We start from the raw sequence: 20,685 nt of genomic DNA on the forward strand, positions 1-20,685 counted from the left end.
CCACAGAAACAGGCTGCAGGCATTGACTGCGGGTCCAGTCCGACTGAACCAACAAACAAGTAGGCTGAAGTCTCACGAGCCAGGGGGACATAGGGACACCAGTGGTCCTTTTCTCCTCGGGCCGGGGCATCCTGGTGTAATGGACTGTCAGGTCTCAGTCACCGGAGGCGGTCGCAGATGACGAGGTCTGCAGGCAGAGGCTGCAAGTGCCGTCGGGAAGTGCACAGTGGGTGAACTCAAGGTCAGCTTAGTCTGTCGGGCTGGGGAACCACGCTGACACCAATGGCCCACTTCAGTTCGGGCTTGGCGGCTCAGGTGCAGTGGTGACGTCCGGCATCGGATTCTGGTGGTCCCATATCCTCACAGTTCTTCTTTGGTTGCTTGCAGATGTAGGGAAGCATCTCCTCTGCTCCAAGGGAGTTCTTCTTGGTGATTTGGGAAGCACTTGCAGTTCTCCTACTTTCCTGGAGGCTGCAGCGGCAGGACAGGTCAGTTACTTCACAAGGATCAAGTGCAGCAGGCGGGCTTGGCGCCAAGTCCGTTGTGCTTTTTGGTTCTCAGGTCAGCAGGTTTCTTGTCCACTTCTTTTATATCCAGTGAGGATATGAGGTCCTGCTATCAGGGGGTCTCCTAAATACTCAATTTAGGTGCGTTAAGGGGAGTGAAGAGTAGTAGCCAATGGGCTACTTACCCTAGGGGCCATTACACCCCCTAGATAACCACTTCCTTTGGGGGGTGGGCATCACCCTGTCACAGAATTCCTAATTCCACCACACACAAGATAGTGGAATTAAATTCCTAAGGCTGTGTTCGTTTCAGGCTGGTCACCCTAACAGTGTGCCCAGCCTGCAAATGCAACACACCTCCTGCATAGCTAATTTTATCCCTCTGTCCAGGTGCCAAATGGGCCTGGGGTTGGGGGGTCTGCATCTCCATTCTGAGGAAATGCCAGATCTGTACATAAAAGGTGGTAGGCTCCTTTGAATCCTCCTGTCTTGGAATGCAGGTTTGCACATCATCCTGTTGGATGGGGTGTGTAACCATCCCTGCCAGAGCAGACTTTGTTCCTGACCTCCAGAGAGCAAAGGCTACCACCCTTGGGGGGGTCAGAAACCAGTCTGTTGGCGGCAGGCTAGCTAGAACTAGTCAGCCTACCAGTAGTTGGTAGGTTTTAGGAGGCGCCACTAAGGTGCCCTCTGGGTGCATGTATTAATAAATCCATCACTGGAATCAGTCAGTGAGGCCATCATATAGCTGGGAAACTCATATTGACCAGAGCCCAGCACATGTATTTAAAATGGCTTCCCTGTTACTTACTAGGTCTAGGAATCAACAAAGACATAGTAAACCAACACTGGATTTGACAGAGTGATGCAGTGACTATCTTACGTCATCACTAGTTCTACTAGCTAATCACATTTATCATGTAGGTCTTGAAAACATAGCCAAGTCTTTTCCTAGTCTTATCTTATGCGTGTCTGTTACCAGCATTAAGTTTTAGAAGACTATGTTGTCAACATTTAAGTCTATCTCACTTAGTGCTAAGATATAGTTACTGCTGCTATGGGTGTCCTATGGACCTGGTTGTTGTTCTAAGAAAGAAAATATTTGTGTTTAGAGGTCAGCTGATGTTGGATATTATTCCAGTGTAAAGTTTAAAGGGGCACAGATTTTTGCCTCACATAAACCTGTGATGGTGCTCGTCGTGCAGGACTAAAATGCCTTGATTTTTATCTACATCCCTTGAAGGGAATTCTTTTTCAGTCACAACAAAGAGATTAGTTATACAGTAACTGCAGAACCTTCAGTAATACACAACTTGGATTCTAAAAAATAAAGCACAATTAAAGTAAGCTCACAATGTTTTTAACAGCAAAAAATATCTGTGAAATCTCCTCACCACACTGCATTATATTTAAGCATCTGCAACCAAAATTCCGTTGTGTTTCATTCCCTTGACATATGCGAGAGAAAGTATCATTCTTACATTGTAGTTACCAATTATTTAAACCATTCAAAAGTAAAAACCTAACTTGTGCAAAATGAATGATGAATAATTTATGCCCAATGATGCATTCCCTCCCTACCATATGAGAAAAATATAATTGATTTCCTACAGCCATTACCGCTTAACTGATTTGGTAATACAAATCATTCTATAAAAAATATTTTTTTTAATGTACAATAAAATCTACGATCAACAGACGATCTAGAAAGGTGTGCATAGGCATAACAAAATGAATACTTTAATTGCACGTATGCCATTTCTTTCTTAACTATTCTTATGGGTATTTCTAATTTTTCCTCAATAAATCCGCAGTTAAAAGTTTGCTGTGCTGACACTACGCTCGAGTGAAACATGTGATAACTGAACATGCATCTGTATAGCTATTTGTATAACAAGAACTTAACTAAGACGCAACAGAGCGCTGAACAGGGCAGAGATCCAGGGGTAAGAGTCCAGGCCATTTATAAGTGCAAGATATGGGAGAATTAATACAGTGAGGAAGCCATGTTCATCAAAAGGGCCAGTCTTCTGATTTTTAAATGAAAAACAGGAGTGTTGCAGTTATTATTTTGTTGTTCTATGTCCTTACAGCATTGAGTGAAAAAATCTCCCTTGTGTCGAAGCAAGATCCCCGCAGATTTCCTTGCTAGATTCGGTGATTCAAGTGCCAGAGCATATCACCTTACATAGGACTGAGAACCTGGTTGAGCATTCTCGTGCGATAAGTGTGGCACTGTATGGTTTCAGAGTAGGCCTGTGGGCTCTAGAGCAATGGTTGAACCTACAGCTAGTTATTGATCTCAGCAGCACGTTTCATCAGGTAAACCAATCAAAGCTGAGGGGTATACTGCTCCAGACAGGCATACAAGAAAGTCTGGCAAAGTTCTGCACTGCGGAGTCACAGCTTCAGTTAGATATGAGACAGAGGGAGGAGTGTAGCGAACTCTTTGGTTTGCCAAGGTTTTGTGCTTGCCCCATTCTGTGTTTATTATATTCTAATGACCTGAGTTCATGCTTCACAGTGGCAACGGCCTCCCAATAAGGGGTCTAGGATTGTTCCACGCTGTTATATGGAGATGATGCTGATTTGATATCCCACACTCTCAGTGGTCTCATAGACAAGCTTGTGGACAATCTGGACCTCAAGACAAACAATACCAAAATACACTTTATGGTCACCAACGCTGCAGATTTGAACCTATTGCCATTAAGGGGCAGGCCATTGCCAAGGTCAATGGTTTTCCATATCTGAGGGTGCAACCTGATTCACAATGCTCACGCTACGCTGTATTTCCAACAGATGCCTCCAATGTAATCAGTCTGTTGGTGCACTATTTGATTTCGCCAGCAGGATGATAATTCAGTACGATCGATTATAGAACTTTATAAGCACAGTTATGACCTTTGAGGCCTCCATATGAGGATGTCAGGATTGACAAATTCCAACTGGAGGAGAACCACTTTTGTAAGCGGATCTCAGGGTTACCCCCTCCAGTTCCCACTATTTACACGAGTACTTACCTATGTGGAAGATCTCTACTACTCTGGATGTCAGTAGGGGAAATCGGTATGCTTCTATTAATTGAAAAATTATCACCGATTGCTTAGCCTGCAAAGGAGGATATATGATCCGCTGGCAGAGGTATGTTAAGAACTCTGTGAAAGCCCCTGGCAGTCCCTTGGTCTGTTGTTTAGTTGAACGATTTTTAAGAAATGCTATTCGGTTATACAACTCAATTAATTTGTATTCTAAATTACTGCAATCACTTATTTTACGTAGGGTCGTCTTTTAAGTCAATGTATTGTCTTTATCTGTGCCTTAACGAGTATTAAAACAATTATTAAATAAAGTTCAAGAAATAAGGAAAGAAAGGACGGAAAGTGGCTTTCCATCATAGACTATTCCTAATGCAGTGGACTGTGGGTAGGATGCTGGGAGGATGATGGAGAAGTAATCCATTCAGTCCAAGGATTTTGGGTCTCTGTACTTCATTGACAGTACTGCTGGTATGATAATGTCAAGGGTGTGGCCTTTGGAATGGGGGAAGCAAATCGATGGATTGATTTGAAGACTGTGTTGTAGTTGCAGGGAAAGTAAGTCACTTAGGAGCATAGGCTTGGAAAAGTGAAAAGATGGAGGTAATAAGGTTCTTAGTAGATCACACATCCTAATTGGTAAAGGCAAACATTTTGCATTGTTATGTGGTACCCGTTCGTGGTACATAGTTGTGCTAAGGTCTGTTTCTTTTGTTTATTTATATATTTTTTTATAAATACTTCACTGATAAGGCGTAATGGTTCCAGGTGCTGATAAACACTCAGTGGGCTCTCCTACTATTTCTTCAAGTTCACTGGTACACATATTGTTTTGCTAAAAATTCGACCAGTTGTTAAAAAAAGAAAATAATGTGTGTCACAATTATACTGTATTTTATGTTGATATTATTGCGAAAAGTTGAGGGAACTGCTTTTCTATTTTGTGTTACCACAATTTTAATAAATAGATTTACAAAAAAACAAAATAATAAGATGACCCAAGGCACCATTGAATAGCAACTTTGAAGGAAGTTTGCCTTTTCTGAATGGTCAATTAATATTTTTTGCCTTTTTCTGAACCTTATTTTCGATGACTATAGGACTCTTTGCACTTCAGACTGCGAAACAGTAGTCAAGTGCCTACACTTCTATTCTAAATGATGTGCTGTACATCAAACCTCTATTTGGGCTATTTAACTTAGAATTAAAGCCCACGGTAAATGCTGCCTTTAGTGCACCTATGCATAGTAGATAAAATGCCATATGTGGACTGCAGCATGTATTTACACCACCTACATATATGACAAAAATCTATGTCTGCCAAGAGCATCATGGTGCTCTGGCTGAGCTGCAGTTTAAATGCAATGACATGGCAGAGAAAAATACCTTTGTGACATATCACAAAAACATTTTATATATTCATAAGCCACCCTAGAAGTGCCCCATGTAACCTCACATGCATGGTGCTTACATAACTAGAGCCCACTACATACTGAGGTTAGAGTGCTCTCACAGCAAGCAGAGTAGGCCAGAGTAGCCTTTGTAGGCTTAGGCGGGAAAAATGTCTTTATTTTTCACCTCCACTTAGGAAAAGTCTAGAACGAGGTTTCAAAGTTATTTACTTCTCTGTTTTTAGAATCTGGTTTAATGTTGAAGTCAGATTTTTTACACTTTAAGCACAAAAGTAATTTTGTAAAAACTTACTTTAGGCTGCCTGAGCCAGAACTGTTGTAAAACAAGTTCGCCCAGTCATCATACCTGCAGAGCTGGAATATACATCATGGGCTGGCTGGGAGAGTTTACAACTCTGACTCTAAGGAAATGGCTTTACTCTGGGCCCAGAAAAGGCCAATAGCTGCTAACTGCTGACTATTTGGCAGGGATTGGCTATCTGGGAGTGAGTAGAACAGTTGGAAGAACAAAGGCAGCTTTACTACTGCCTCTTTTGACTAAGCGATTGCAGGGAGGGCTTCTATTATTCATTTCCAGTATCCCCCTAGAGAGCCTTCCCCCAGTCAGAAAGGGGGAAAAGCAGTCCTGTACCTTTTTTAACTTCAACTTCCAGAGCTGCAATGCACATCTTTGGCACAGACAGTAACCAACTCTGGCTCAAAGGGAAATGACTTACCTCTGGGCTCACGAAAGGCCAATCGATGTTAACTGCAGACCACTTATCAGGGCGTAGCAAAGGCAGACTACCCAGACTCTGAGTTCCAAGTCATACAATTCTGTTAACTAAAGGGGATACTTTTGTAGGCAAGAACTTGCATAGCAGATGAAGAGACAGCTGAGAGGATGTTATACTTGTCTTCTTTTTAAAGAAAAAAAACAAGGTGGGAGAGTAAATGAAAGCTCGCATCCAGAAAAAAAAACTGAAATTCAGTGGTTATATGTTGCTCTACGCTGCAAAATTCTGGGTGGTAAGTTTTCCAGGTGAAAATAGGTAGAGTGTGTTCACGGATCCTTGAGAAAGTGGAAACAATTTACTGCCGAACCAATGTTATTTACTATGGGAAAGTCAAATGTTTGTAATCCTTAATGTGGTACCTGCAAAATGACTGTATGATTTCTGTGTTGGAACACAACTCCCTTCAGGTTTTTTTTTTTTTTTTGTGAGAGGCTTAGAGTGGAATTTTCAAACAAACATCCTTGACCGCAACTGAAAGTAATATTAAATGTTACTATTAAAAAAGAAAAGAAAAGAAGGACCCATATTGAAAAGTGGCTTTTAAAAATAACTGTAAATTATTTTCTTTGCTTAACATGTGTCTCCAAGTTTATGCACAGAGAAAGGTATATTCTTCTGTTTTTAACTCATCAGAAGGCTCCAGAAAATTCAGAACTTGGCAGCCAGAATCACTCTCAACCTGACACACTGCACTCAAATCACACCACACTCCACTCGCTCCCAATGCAGAAAAAAAACCAATTCAAACTCCTCAACCACACTTTGAATGTGCTAGTTAACACTGGCCCAGCATACCTCAACAGCACATCTGCATTTACAAAACTTCCAGGCTCCTAACTCATTCGGACTCCAACTTGCACACATTCCACCCATACGGAATCGCGCCTTCTCCTACATCCCTTCTAAAGATTGGAATGACCTTCCACTACACTTAAGAGCCTCCTCCTCACTTCTTTATTACACAAGAGACCTGGCTTTTCAAGTATATTCGCTAGGGTTTCGTTTTGGCTACCCTCAGTCCTGCTCAGCACCAGATAACCTCCAGGGGTATCGTGGGCTCTACAAATCTGCATAACAAAACAAAGAAAATCCCCCGTTGAAGCAAGGCTGGTTCCTTAGTTTAACTGTAGTCCTTGCACATGAGCACACATACATTGGCAAATGCAAGCCATCCCCAGTCCAATTAAAATACCTCTGTTTGCTAATGTTAAAAAATGTGAGGGATCTCTTGCAAGCTGCACAAAAAGGAAAACATTATTTACCTGTAACAATCAGCTTGTAGTGGTTGTAGAGTCATAGGCTGTGCATTCTGTCACCAGCAAGGGTTGGGTGTGAAATATTTCAACCTAATTTTCTTCGCAATTGGTTTTGATTTCGTGTGTATGACATACAATGAGACAATGTTCCCCCGAAACCCACAATGCACAGAGATGCTGACTCCACAATGCGTTTAAGTAGGTGTATCAAATCTGGTCACATGAAATCATTTAATGTAAATGAAACTTGATTCCCTGAATGAGATTGCCTACTTTGAGATTGTTCTATCGAGCAAACTAGCTATGTATCCACTTTTCAAGGCCAAATCTGTTTTTCAAACTGGAGTACTTTTGTTGTACTATCCTTAAGTAGAAATCAGTAATCTCCTTAAAGCTGGTTATTTTTACGATAATCACCCTCACTAAGGTTGTTCAAAGTTTTGAACTCGATCCTCTTTTCAAGGTTGGTCAGTGCCTCATATTTTAGACTATTTTTGAGGCCTATTCGTTCTCATTTTAATGTCAATCTAACTTTCATGAACAGTTTTCCAAGACAGGCATTGAACTGTGTGACAAGTGGACGTTTCAGCCAGTGGTGTATATTCTGAAGCATGTGATTTAAGTGTAGTGCCTGTTGGGATCATTGGGGGCTTCCTGGCTGTTTTTGGCACTTCATAGTCTTCGGGATCGGATCCTTCAGTAGGAAACAGCTCTCATCCTTCTGCAAATCAATTACTGTAGATGTTGTATGCCCTACCTGCCACCCTCAATATTGGCACTATCACCTTAGCTATGTACTCCTGCTGAGCAACTCACTACAGCGTCATGCGCAGTTTGAGCAAAATGTGCCCAGCTTCGATCTCTCCCAATTTGAAGCATTTGCTTGCAAGCCAACCATCTCTTTTCAGTGTGCTGCACGTGGAAACAGAGATCACAGGCTACTTGGAGGTGGTCCAGGCGGAGAGGGTGTTCCAAGCATAATGTTAAAGGCATTTATCCTATATCCGCCTACCTTTGTGTCATTTTATACAACCTGATCCTGTGAGGTTTAAAGTTACTGATTAGTCTCAGGTGTAAGTTACTGATTAGATTCAAGTGTCCTTAATCTTTTTACAATGTCATGCTCCTTCCCTCAGTGTGTTACTTTGCTTCTGTAGATTAAAAAAAGGCCTGAGAAACAGATCCGAAACTAATGGTGGAAAAAACAATATATTGTGGAGTCTACATTCCTGTGTACTGTGGGTTTGAGGGGGACATGGGCACGAATCATAGTAGGAGATCTACAACAGCACCTGCAAACTCCTTGGAAGCTGTGAGACAACATATAGTAGCTGCTGAAGGAGAATAGGAAGGTGGAAAAGTGACATGTGGGAGTGGAGAAGACATCGCTTGAGTTGAACCCAGACAGACTTACCAATCCATAGCCTGTGAAAATTCTGCAATCATATCTTCACTTCGCATCTTAAGGTAAAGGAAAAAAGAAAACAGCAGTATCACCAACCCTCCAACTGAAAGTGACTGACTCAAACCTCACATTACAAACTGAACAGCCACAGAATATTTGAGTAACACGTTATACTGAGCACGGTGCCTGTGAGAGTTGGTCTGACAAGAGTACAAGCACTTCTTTACATAGTTCACAGGGATGCTAATGCTTTATCCATTGTTTATGGAATGTTGTTGGCTCAAATTTCCTATATTTATCAAAGGAAGGCACTTAACACAATAAAAGACAGGCACCATTTGTTTTACACAGACACTGCAAAATATAAAGTAAGTTTTCACGTAGTATTTGAACTCTGAATGGGTGGACTGCTGCAAAGGTAGCTTCTCCACATTGGGTACTGGCTGGACCTGGAATTTCAGGGCTGACAAGTAAACATAAATTTGCTAATCTTATTGGACGACCACCCTTATATCTGCCACCTCATGCAGCCACTATAGACAGTCTTCAAGCAAACAACTGGCAACTAGAGGGGAAGTTCAGGGAGATTCACACTTATTTGAGAAACATCTTGATCTTTACCAAAAAGCAACAAGAAAACCTGTATCTCCCTTACGGAAATTCACCAGAGATCAACTTTAAGTGCTTTGGCGTTGCTCTCTGAAGTAAAATGTATGTACGGGCACATATTTTTAGAACTTCTGATTAGATACTTGCAGGGATAGAACTTACAAAACTAAAGAATTTTCCCCTGAAAAATATCAATCAATACTGTCATGCTTAGCAGCAGACATTTTTTTTATTTTGACTGTTACTGTTAGGTAGCAAATTATTAAACTAATCAACCAGGCCTCGAAAAATCTACTTGCCCACTTACTACAGCGAGTCCGATTTAATCAGGACGAGCTTTTTGGGGCTTACACACCCTTTCTGGCGAGTTGATAAATACCAGGTGTTCTGTTCATTTAAAAAAAATGAATGAGCAATAAAGATGTCTTTAAATCTTGTTTTTATCTTGTCACCTTTGCCCATCATTCAGACAGAAGCCAAAAGTCAGCTTGTCTTCCTACCTTTACTGTTAATTCTCTGGCTGTGAGGATAGAGGATTGTGTACAGTGAACTGAATGACAATTGTGTTGTGCAAAGTGTGTAATATAAAAAGGCTGTAAGATTTAGGCCTTTTTTTTCTAATGCAACATTGAAACAGATAATAAGTGAACTGTACAAACATGTCAAAGTATATTTTGGTAGTTATGATGGCACATTTTAGTAATTCTGTGTGGGGGAAAAATGTTTTTTTGTAGAGTGAAAACAAATCAGAACACTTTACTTGGTGATGTGCAAATGTTAAATATTTTTGCTGAAACCCAATTTCCAAACATTGCTTATGCGCTCTATAATTTTATCAGTAAAACTGAATGTAAGTGGGAAGGTCTGTGGCCATTTGGAAAATGTGCTGTCTGTAAATGACTGTGCATAATCACTAAAGGTGTGGGGTAGTAGGGAACCGAAAGTAAGACTGGGTCAGTCTTAAATCGGTGTTGGTTAGGTGGCTTTGGATCCTAACGCGGGGGAATCATTGTTGGAGAATATCCAGACAGGGGGGGTGCTGTGTAGTCCCACAGGGGAAGGGGGAGTCTCCCTTACGGACTAGGTGGTCTCACACACATAATAGTGTCATGCTTCATCATATGACCACCTAGCCCCACCCAAGCAAGATGATACTGCTTGGGCGGACTCAACCTCTTGGTTAAAAGAACCGGAGGGAGTACTGAAATTAAACTTACTGGATAGTTACTTAGATCCAGCTGAGGTGAGTAATAAAATTACCAAGCATGTCACTGATAGTTGCTGCTAGTTTTAATATAGGTGCATGCTGGTAAGACTAAAAGCAAGGGGAAAAGGCTCGTTGGAGAGTAATGTCTCCTGGAGTCTAAAATAAAAAATGGATGACCAACATGTTTCTGCCCTCACTAGGTGCTGGTAGGTCAGGGGCATTCGTCAGGGTCGGAGCACACGCAATAAGTGGGGTGCTCAAAGTGGATAATGACTGGCCTACCTGAACGTGTAGTTCACGGTGGGGTAGGTCTGTGATAGAAGATAGATAAACCACAATTATTCAGAACATATTTAGAGTGAGAAAAACCGTGGCAAACCACTGCAAAGCACACAGCACAAGGTGAAAATATGTAAAAATAATGAAAAAGGCAATCACACACGCATGCAGATGTGACTTACCAAGGGGTAGGGGGCGATTTGCCTCTGGTCTGGCTAATGCCGGGGAGGGGTTTTCCCTTTTAGTCACACTCTGAGGAGATTAGGCGTTTAAGTAGGGAAGAATGGGGAGAAGAAGATAAAAAATGTGTAGAGAAAGGGCAGAACATAAGGGCGCAAGGAAGACCTAGATAGGGAAGTAAGGAAAGACAGGGAAAGCAAAAACAGGGACATAGGGAAGGGAAAAGGGGAAAAAAAGAGGGGGGGGGCTAGGGTTGGCGGTTGGTGACAGAAAAAGGAAGAAAGAAAAAAGGAAAGAAGGAGAAAAGAAAATGAGGGGAAAAAGGACACAGAGAGAAGAGAAGAAGGAGAAAAACTGGAAAAAAGGAAAAAAAGGGGGGGAAAGGAACAGGGTAGGAGCTAGGCAGAATGAGGGAAAGAAGGGTGAAAGAAAATATTCAAGGGGCCAGGGAGGCCAACACTTACCACTCCAAAGGGAATACCATGGGGGGTACCTACATGCCGGAGCCAGGCCGCTCTGGTACTGACTGAAGGGTGATCTGCAATATTATGTCGATCAACAACCAATAGGCGAGAGGCTGGGGGGCCTGGGGGCGGGGTCCGGAGTAGGGATTGTCAGGTGTATCGGGCGTGTTGCCTAGAAGACTCCCGGTGCTCGAGGAGTAGTTCTGCCACGCCCATAGACCGGCTGCACCCCCGTGCGGGGTGCGCCGGTGCTTCAATGCGGAATCCACCCGCGGGACCTCTGAGAAAACGAGGCCCGCGGGAGACGTGCTGGAAGATGCGATGAGGATGCGTCGCGGCTGGCAGGCGCGGCGAGCGTCCTGCCGAGATGCGTCGCGGGAGGCGCAGCGCGTCATCTACGCCCGCGGGACTCTGGGAATTGGAGTCCCGTGGAGCGCGCCTGGTAGTCCATGTAGGACGCCCAGGCCAAGTGAGGAGAAAAGAGGTGGGGCGGGGGCGGACGGGGGGAGCCGGGGGAACAGAGAGGGAAAGGAGGAGGGGGGGGGGGGGGGGTGTTGGGGGGGGGAAGGAAAAAAGGGGAAAGAAAAAAGGAGAAAAACGGATACAAGAGGAAAGACTAAAAAGGGGGGGGGGGTTGTGGGGGTGTGGTTGTGGGAAGGGGAAAAAAGGTTAAGCCAGGGGATAAAGAGGGAAAGGAGGAGGGGGGGGGGGAAAAAAGGGGGAAAGAGAAAAGAAAGACAGGAAAAGGGATCAAAAGGGATGGAAAGGAAGGCTAAAAAAGGGAGGGGGAAGGGGAGGAAACAAAGCGGAGAGAAAAGAGGGTAAAAAAACATGAAAAGAGGGCGAGTGGGAAAGAGAGGAAAAGAAAGAAAAAAGACAAAGGAAAGTTAAGGAAGGAACGCAAGGGTCGGGGAGAGAAGACAGCCGGGATGTATGTGGAAAGGGGAGGGTATCAGAGAAGGAGAGCGACGAGAAGGGGGGAAAAAAGAAAAGGAAGAAGGAACGGGGAAAGAGGAGGGAAAAGAAGACAGTGGACGGGAGAATAGAGGGGTAAGTGCAGGAGAGAAAAGTAACTAGATGTGAGAGAGAGAGAGAAAATGAGCGCCAATAGCTCTGATGGCAGGAGAGAGGGGGGACTAGTCTGGTTAATAGGGGTACTCCCCTGGTCAAAAGTAAAAATAAAAATAAAAATAAATATAAAAATAAACACAAGCGAGAGGGTAGTGGAACCCATAGTAGGGCATTGTAAGGCCCCAGGGGGGGATCTCATGTGGCGAGGGAACCGTAAAGATATCTAGTCATCAACCTAAAGATGACCACTGGATATTGTCATTCAATCCTCTAGTGTCTGTTTGCAGCCTCCATATCCACCTCTGTTCATATAGTAGTAGTCTATGCTTGGCATTGATTGTTGTTGATTTCAATTGGTCCAACACCACCCATTGCATGTGGTCAGGATGGTGGTTGTTGGAGATATAATGCTCAGTGAGTCTTGTGGCATCTCTTTTACAACGGATGGTACTCCTATGTTCGACGATGCGTGTGCCCACTTTTCTCGTTGTCATCCCAATGTATCTCTTGTCACAGGGGCATGTAATCATATATACCACGTTTTTGCTGTTGCAATTCGTTAATTGTCTCAGTTCCCAGGGCGTCCGTAGTCCTAAATCAAGTGTAAGGGTTTTCTTGGTGAGTGCGCACACGCTGCAGTTGCCGCATGGAAAGTGTCCTTTGGGAGGAGGAAGGTCCCAGAGGGTCCTTTGTCTACTTGTGGTAGGATTTACCCGTGGGCGTGTATGTATGATCATATCCCGAATACTTTTTGCTTTTTTGTAGGCATTCATTGGGATCTGAAAGGGGAGGCCCCCAGAAGTGAGGATTTTCCAGTTTTCATTTAGTATCTTTTTGATCATATTAGACGCTGGGTTAAATGTAGTCACACAGATCAATGGTTCTCCCTTACTGGCTCTGCTGCTAGGATGTAGTAGAGTGTCCCTGGGGCTCACACGAGCACGTTTGTCGGCTCTTCTCAATAGATGGTCCGGGTATCCTCTTGCTTGGAGTTTCTTAGTGAGCTGCTGCGCATGTTTTTTATAATCCGTTAGTTCGGTACAGTTCCGCCGAAGACGGAGAAATTGGCCCACTGGCAGGTTTTCCTTGAGGGAGCGTGGATGGAAGCTCTGAAACTGAAGGAGAGTGTTTCGATCAGTAGGTTTGTAGAATACTTCTGTTGCCAGTGAGCCATTTCTTTCTGTGATTAATAAGTCAAGGAAGGAGACCGCTGGGTCACCCAGTGTGGCTGTGAATCTCAGAAAGGGATTCAGGGTATTCAGCCAAGTGACAAAAATATTTGCTTCTTCCCTTGTGCCTCTCCAGATGACCAGGATGTCATCGATGTATCTCTTCCATAGCCTGATCTGATTGACATATGGGTTCTCTTCAGTGAGGACCATTTCTTTCTCGAAGTGATCCACATATAGGCATGCCAGGCTTGGAGCGAAGGTGCTACCCATAGAGGTGCCCTGGATCTGTAAGAAAAAGTTCTTATCGAACTCAAAGAAGTTTCTAGTAAGGGCCAGATGAGCTAAGTCCAGGATAAATTCTGGGGGGGTAATGTAGTTCCAGATACCCCTATTTAGTAGGTCACTGATCACTTCCAGAGTTGCCTCCTGTGGAATGTTGGTATATAATGATTCCACATCTAGTGTTATGAGATGTTCTTTGTCTTTATCTAATTCCAGGGTATCTAGAAGGGAGAACACATCTGTTGTGTCTTTGAGGTATGTGGGAATTTGTTTCACGAGTGGTTGGAGGAACCAGTCGCAAAATTGGGACAATGGTTCTAATATGGAGCCAATCCCGGAGACTATTGGTCTTCCCGGGGGTGGGTGTTTATTTTTGTGAATTTTGGGCAAGATGTAGAAGTACGGAGTTTTAGGGTCAGATTGGTTAAGGAAGGCGCCCTCATGTTTAGTGATCCACCCGTTGTTCATACCCTTGTCAATCAGGAAAGTAATTTCTTCCCTGACCTCTTCTGTCGGGTCCCTCGATAGTTTCTTATAGTGATGATTGTTGTTCAGCAGGCGTAGACATTCAGTATTGTACATCACTGTGGGCATTATCACTATGGCCCGCCCTTATCGGCTGGTTTAATAGTAATGGAGGAGTCATTGCTAAGGTTCTGGAGGGCTGAGAGTTCTTCTGTACTGATATTGTGGAAGATCTCCCTTTGTGTATTCTGTAAGTTGTCGATCCTCCTACTCACTGATTTCTCAAATGCCAAGACTTCTGGTGGCATCAAGTGAGGGGAGGGAGTGAACTTGGATTTGGGGCATAGCCCGGTGTTCCTTTCTTGTTCTATATTTGATTCGGGGTTCATAAGAAAAAAGGTTCTCAGTCTGATCTTGCGAAAGAACTCTGCTAGTTCTATCCTTAGTTTGAAGATATCAAGTTTTGGGGTAGGGACAAAACCCAGACCTTTCTCTAGGGCTTGGAGCTCGTTGGTATTTAATACCTTTGGGCTCAGGTTAACAACGGTGGTGGATCCCTTACTTATACTCTGCTTGTACTGGGGGATTCGTCGTCTGTTAATCCCTCCTTTAGGTTCCAACTTACTCCTTTTTTCCTGCCCCTTCCCCGTCCGGGGCCTCTCTCAAAAAAAGGAACATTGGGATAGGACCAGGTCGTTTGTGGCTGGGGATACAACGGGGCTTGGAATTGGTTTGGTGGCCCATAGGGGGAGGGCCAAACCCAGGGGGGCATGTTGAGCAACGGAGGTGGGTGGGGTTGGGGGGGTGGGTGGCCTGTGAATGGAGTGGGCCAGTTGTTCCGGGTATTCCCCCTCCTGCCCCGCCTTGGCCGTGTGAGTTGTGTGCGGCTGGCGTCGGAGTCTGAGCTCGAGTAGCCTCCGGACGATGTGTCGGAGGGCAAAGAGGATTGGGCTGTAAAGTCTTCCCTGGAGTAGGGATGTACTTTCTCCAGGGAGAACCTGTCCAGATCTTTCTGGAATTTGGTAATTTTCCGGTGAGTCAAGTAGTCTTTGAACTCGCCGATTGTCTTGTTAGTTTCTTCTAGTTTCTTCTTGAATGCTGTGACTGTAAGTCCAGTCTTTAGGTTACTTTCTGCCGTTTTAATTGGAAGCACTAGAGCCTCTGATAGTCTGGTGGCTGTCTTGATGATTAGGATTAGCCAATCACGTGTGCATTTCCAGGCTATCAGTGACCAATCCTTCCTAAATTCTTTGTCCTCTAGGAAGATACGTGGTTCGGTAGTGATAATCAAACTATTTGGTGCTGCGTTTTTTCTTAAGTATTCATATAGGACAGCCCCGTGTAATATTGTTTTCACTTGTGTCCTCTTAAGTTCAATCAGAGTGTCCCAGTCCCCTAATTGAGCTATTGTCTTGGAAAGAGAAGCATCTCCTAAAAGTGAGGGTGCAGCGAGGATGGCTTGGAGCTCCTCCTCGCTGAAGGCAAGCCCTTCAGCCATGATAGGGGAAGGGAAGTAAGGGTATCCAAGAATCCTGTGCGTATGTCACAGGTATGGAGAAATATGTAACAAGGCTCTCACAGCTAGCTGCTGTGCTCACTACAAATACACAAAAGGAGAGCACTGGGAGTGTTGCTAGCCCACACCGCCTCCCTAAAGAAATCTATATAATCACTAAAGGTGTGGGGTATTAGGGAACCGAAAGTAAGACTGGGTCAGTCTTATATCGGTGTTGGTTAGGTGGCTTTGGATCCTAACGCGGGGGAATCATTGTTGGAGAATATCCAGACAGGGGGGGTGCTGTGTAGTCCCACAGGGGAAGGGGGAGTCTCCCTTACGGACTAGGTGGTCTCAAACACATAATAGTGTCATGCTTCATCATATGACCACCTAGCCCCACCCAAGCAAGATGATACTGCTTGGGCGGACTCAACCTCTTGGTTAAAAGAACCGGAGGGAGTACTGAAATTAAACTTACTGGATAGTTACTTAGATCCAGCTGAGGTGAGTAATAAAATTACCAAGCATGTCACTGATAGTTGCTGCTAGTTTTAATATAGGTGCATGCTGGTAAGACTAAAAGCAAGGGGAAAAGGCTCGTTGGAGAGTAATGTCTCCTGGAGTCTAAAATAAAAAATGGATGACCAACATGTTTCTGCCCTCACTAGGTGCTGGTAGGTCAGGGGCATTCGTCAGGGTCGGAGCACACGCAATAAGTGGGGTGCTCAAAGTGGATAATGAATGGCCTACCTGAACGGGTAGTTCACGGTGGGGTAGGTCTGTGATAGAAGATAGATAAACCACAATTATTCAGAACATATTTAGAGTGAGAAAAACCGTGGCAAACCACTGCAAAGCACACAGCACAAGGTGAAAATATGTAAAAATAATGAAAAAGGCAATCACACACGCATGCAGATGTGACTTACCAAGGGGTAGGGGGCGATTTGCCTCTGGTCTGGCTAATGCCGGGGAGGGGTTTTCCCTTTTAGTCACACTCTGAGGAGATTAGGCGTTTAAGTAGGGAAGAATGGGGAGAAGAAGATAAAAAATGTGTAGAGAAAGGGCAGAACATAAGGGCGCAAGGAAGACCTAGATAGGGAAGTAAGGAAAGACAGGGAAAGCAAAAACAGGGACATAGGGAAGGGAAAAGGGGGAAAAAAGAGGGGGGGGGGGCTAGGGTTGGCGGTTGGTGACAGAGAAAGGAAGAAAGAAAAAAGGAAAGAAGGAGAAAAGAAGAAAATGAGGGAAAAAGGACACAGAGAGAAGAGAAGAAGGAGAAAAACTGGAAAAAAGGAAAAAAGGGGGGGAAAGGAACAGGGTAGGAGCTAGGCAGAATGAGGGAAAGAAGGGTGAAAGAAAATATCCAAGGGGCCAGGGAGGCCAACACTTACCACTCCAAAGGGAATACCATGGGGGGTACCTACATGCCGGAGCCAGGCCGCTCTGGTACTGACTGAAGGGTGATCTGCAATATTATGTCGATCAACAACCAATAGGCGAGAGGCTGGGGGGCCTGGGGGCGGGGTCCGGAGTAGGGATTGTCAGGTGTATCGGGCGTGTTGCCTAGAAGACTCCCGGTGCTTGAGGAGTAGTTCTGCCACGCCCATAGACCGGCTGCACCCCCGTGCGGGGTGCGCCGGTGCTTCAATGCAGAATCCACCCGCGGGACGTCTGAGAAAACGAGGCCCGCGGGAGACGTGCTGGAAGATGCGATGAGGATGCGTCGCGGCTGGCAGGCGCGGCGAGCGTCCTGCCGAGATGCGTCGCGGGAGGCGCGGCGCGTCATCTACGCCCGCGGGACTCTGGGAATTGGAGTCCCGTGGAGCGCGCCTGGTAGTCCATGTAGGACGCCCAGGCCAAGTGAGGAGAAAAGAGGTGGGGCGGGGGCGGACGGGGGGAGCCGGGGGAACAGAGAGGGAAAGGAGGAAGGGGGGGGGGTGTTGGGGGGGGGGAAGGAAAAAAGGGGAAAGAAAAAAGGAGAAAAACGGATACAAGAGGAAAGACTAAAAAGGGGGGGGGGTTGTGGGGGTGTGGTTGTGGGAAGGGGAAAAAAGGTTAAGCCAGGGGATAAAGAGGGAAAGGAGGAGGGGGGGGGGGGAAAAAAGGGGGAAAGAGAAAAGAAAGACAGGAAAAGGGATCAAAAGGGATGGAATGGAAGGCTAAAAAAGGGGGGGGGGAGGGGAGGAAACAAAGCGGAGAGAAAAGAGGGTAAAAAAACATGAAAAGAGGGCGAGTGGGAAAGAGAGGAAAAGAAAGAAAAAAGACAAAGGAAAGTTAAGGAAGGAACGCAAGGGTCGGGGAGAGAAGACAGCCGGGATGTATGTGGAAAGGGGAGGGTATCAGAGAAGGAGAGCGACGAGAAGGGGGGAAAAAAGAAAAGGAAGAAGGAACGGGGAAAGAGGAGGGAAAAGAAGACAGTGGACGGGAGAATAGAGGGGTAAGTGCAGGAGAGAAAAGTAACTAGATGTGAGAGAGAGAGAGAAAATGAGCGCCAATAGCTCTGATGGCAGGAGAGAGGGGGGACTAGTCTGGTTAATAGGGGTACTCCCCTGGTCAAAAGTAAAAATAAAAATAAAAATAAAAAAAAATATAAAAATAAACACAAGCGAGAGGGTAGTGGAACCCATAGTAGGGCATTGTAAGGCCCCAGGGGGGGATCTCATGTGGCGAGGGAACCGTAAAGATATCTAGTCATCAACCTAAAGATGACCACTGGATATTGTCATTCAATCCTCTAGTGTCTGTTTGCAGCCTCCATATCCACCTCTGTTCATATAGTAGTAGTCTATGCTTGGCATTGATTGTTGTTGATTTCAATTGGTCCAACACCACCCATTGCATGTGGTCAGGATGGTGGTTGTTGGAGATATAATGCTCAGTGAGTCTTGTGGCATCTCTTTTACAACGGATGGTACTCCTATGTTCGACGATGCGTGTGCCCACTTTTCTCGTTGTCATCCCAATGTATCTCTTGTCACAGGGGCATGTAATCATATATACCACGTTTTTGCTGTTGCAATTCGTTAATTGTCTCAGTTCCCAGGGCGTCCGTAGTCCTAAATCAAGTGTAAGGGTTTTCTTGGTGAGTGCGCACACGCTGCAGTTGCCGCATGGAAAGTGTCCTTTGGGAGGAGGAAGGTCCCAGAGGGTCCTTTGTCTACTTGTGGTAGGATTTACCCGTGGGCGTGTATGTATGATCATATCCCGAATACTTTTTGCTTTTTTGTAGGCATTCATTGGGATCTGAAAGGGGAGGCCCCCAGAAGTGAGGATTTTCCAGTTTTCATTTAGTATCTTTTTGATCATATTAGACGCTGGGTTAAATGTAGTCACACAGATCAATGGTTCTCCCTTACTGGCTCTGCTGCTAGGATGTAGTAGAGTGTCCCTGGGGCTCACACGAGCACGTTTGTCGGCTCTTCTCAATAGATGGTCCGGGTATCCTCTTGCTTGGAGTTTCTTAGTGAGCTGCTGCGCATGTTTTTTATAATCCGTTAGTTCGGTACAGTTCCGCCGAAGACGGAGAAATTGGCCCACTGGCAGGTTTTCCTTGAGGGAGCGTGGATGGAAGCTCTGAAACTGAAGGAGAGTGTTTCGATCAGTAGGTTTGTAGAATACTTCTGTTGCCAGTGAGCCATTTCTTTCTGTGATTAATAAGTCAAGGAAGGAGACCGCTGGGTCACCCAGTGTGGCTGTGAATCTCAGAAAGGGATTCAGGGTATTCAGCCAAGTGACAAAAATATTTGCTTCTTCCCTTGTGCCTCTCCAGATGACCAGGATGTCATCGATGTATCTCTTCCATAGCCTGATCTGATTGACATATGGGTTCTCTTCAGTGAGGACCATTTCTTTCTCGAAGTGATCCACATATAGGCATGCCAGGCTTGGAGCGAAGGTGCTACCCATAGAGGTGCCCTGGATCTGTAAGAAAAAGTTCTTATCGAACTCAAAGAAGTTTCTAGTAAGGGCCAGATGAGCTAAGTCCAGGATAAATTCTGGGGGGGTAATGTAGTTCCAGATACCCCTATTTAGTAGGTCACTGATCACTTCCAGAGTTGCCTCCTGTGGAATGTTGGTATATAATGATTCCACATCTAGTGTTATGAGATGTTCTTTGTCTTTATCTAATTCCAGGGTATCTAGAAGGGAGAACACATCTGTTGTGTCTTTGAGGTATGTGGGAATTTGTTTCACGAGTGGTTGGAGGAACCAGTCGCAAAATTGGGACAATGGTTCTAATATGGAGCCAATCCCGGAGACTATTGGTCTTCCCGGGGGTGGGTGTTTATTTTTGTGAATTTTGGGCAAGATGTAGAAGTACGGAGTTTTAGGGTCAGATTGGTTAAGGAAGGCGCCCTCATGTTTAGTGATCCACCCGTTGTTCATACCCTTGTCAATCAGGAAAGTAATTTCTTCCCTGACCTCTTCTGTCGGGTCCCTCGATAGTTTCTTATAGTGATGATTGTTGTTCAGCAGGCGTAGACATTCAGTATTGTACATCACTGTGGGCATTATCACTATGGCCCGCCCTTATCGGCTGGTTTAATAGTAATGGAGGAGTCATTGCTAAGGTTCTGGAGGGCTGAGAGTTCTTCTGTACTGATATTGTGGAAGATCTCCCTTTGTGTATTCTGTAAGTTGTCGATCCTCCTACTCACTGATTTCTCAAATGCCAAGACTTCTGGTGGCATCAAGTGAGGGGAGGGAGTGAACTTGGATTTGGGGCATAGCCCGGTGTTCCTTTCTTGTTCTATATTTGATTCGGGGTTCATAAGAAAAAAGGTTCTCAGTCTGATCTTGCGAAAGAACTCTGCTAGTTCTATCCTTAGTTTGAAGATATCAAGTTTTGGGGTAGGGACAAAACCCAGACCTTTCTCTAGGGCTTGGAGCTCGTTGGTATTTAATACCTTTGGGCTCAGGTTAACAACGGTGGTGGATCCCTTACTTATACTCTGCTTGTACTGGGGGATTCGTCGTCTGTTAATCCCTCCTTTAGGTTCCAACTTACTCCTTTTTTCCTGCCCCTTCCCCGTCCGGGGCCTCTCCCAAAAAAAGGAACATT

At 44.9% G+C, this 20,685-nt stretch overlaps 1 protein-coding gene across 3 annotated transcripts in view; it reads right to left on the minus strand.

The window, feature by feature from the left end:
• AAAS (aladin WD repeat nucleoporin) overlaps positions 1-20,685 on the minus strand; it is a 258,437-nt gene that overhangs the window by 97,183 nt on the left and 140,569 nt on the right. For all 3 annotated transcript variants that reach the window (XM_069230959.1, XM_069230958.1, XM_069230960.1), the window contains one exon: positions 8,403-8,449. In XM_069230959.1, coding sequence (XP_069087060.1) covers positions 8,403-8,449 — 47 coding nt within the window. The remainder of the gene's footprint in view (positions 1-8,402; positions 8,450-20,685) is intronic.

Source organism: Pleurodeles waltl, chromosome 4_2 (assembly GCF_031143425.1).
Source record: "Pleurodeles waltl isolate 20211129_DDA chromosome 4_2, aPleWal1.hap1.20221129, whole genome shotgun sequence".
Lineage (NCBI taxonomy): Eukaryota > Metazoa > Chordata > Amphibia > Caudata > Salamandridae > Pleurodeles > Pleurodeles waltl.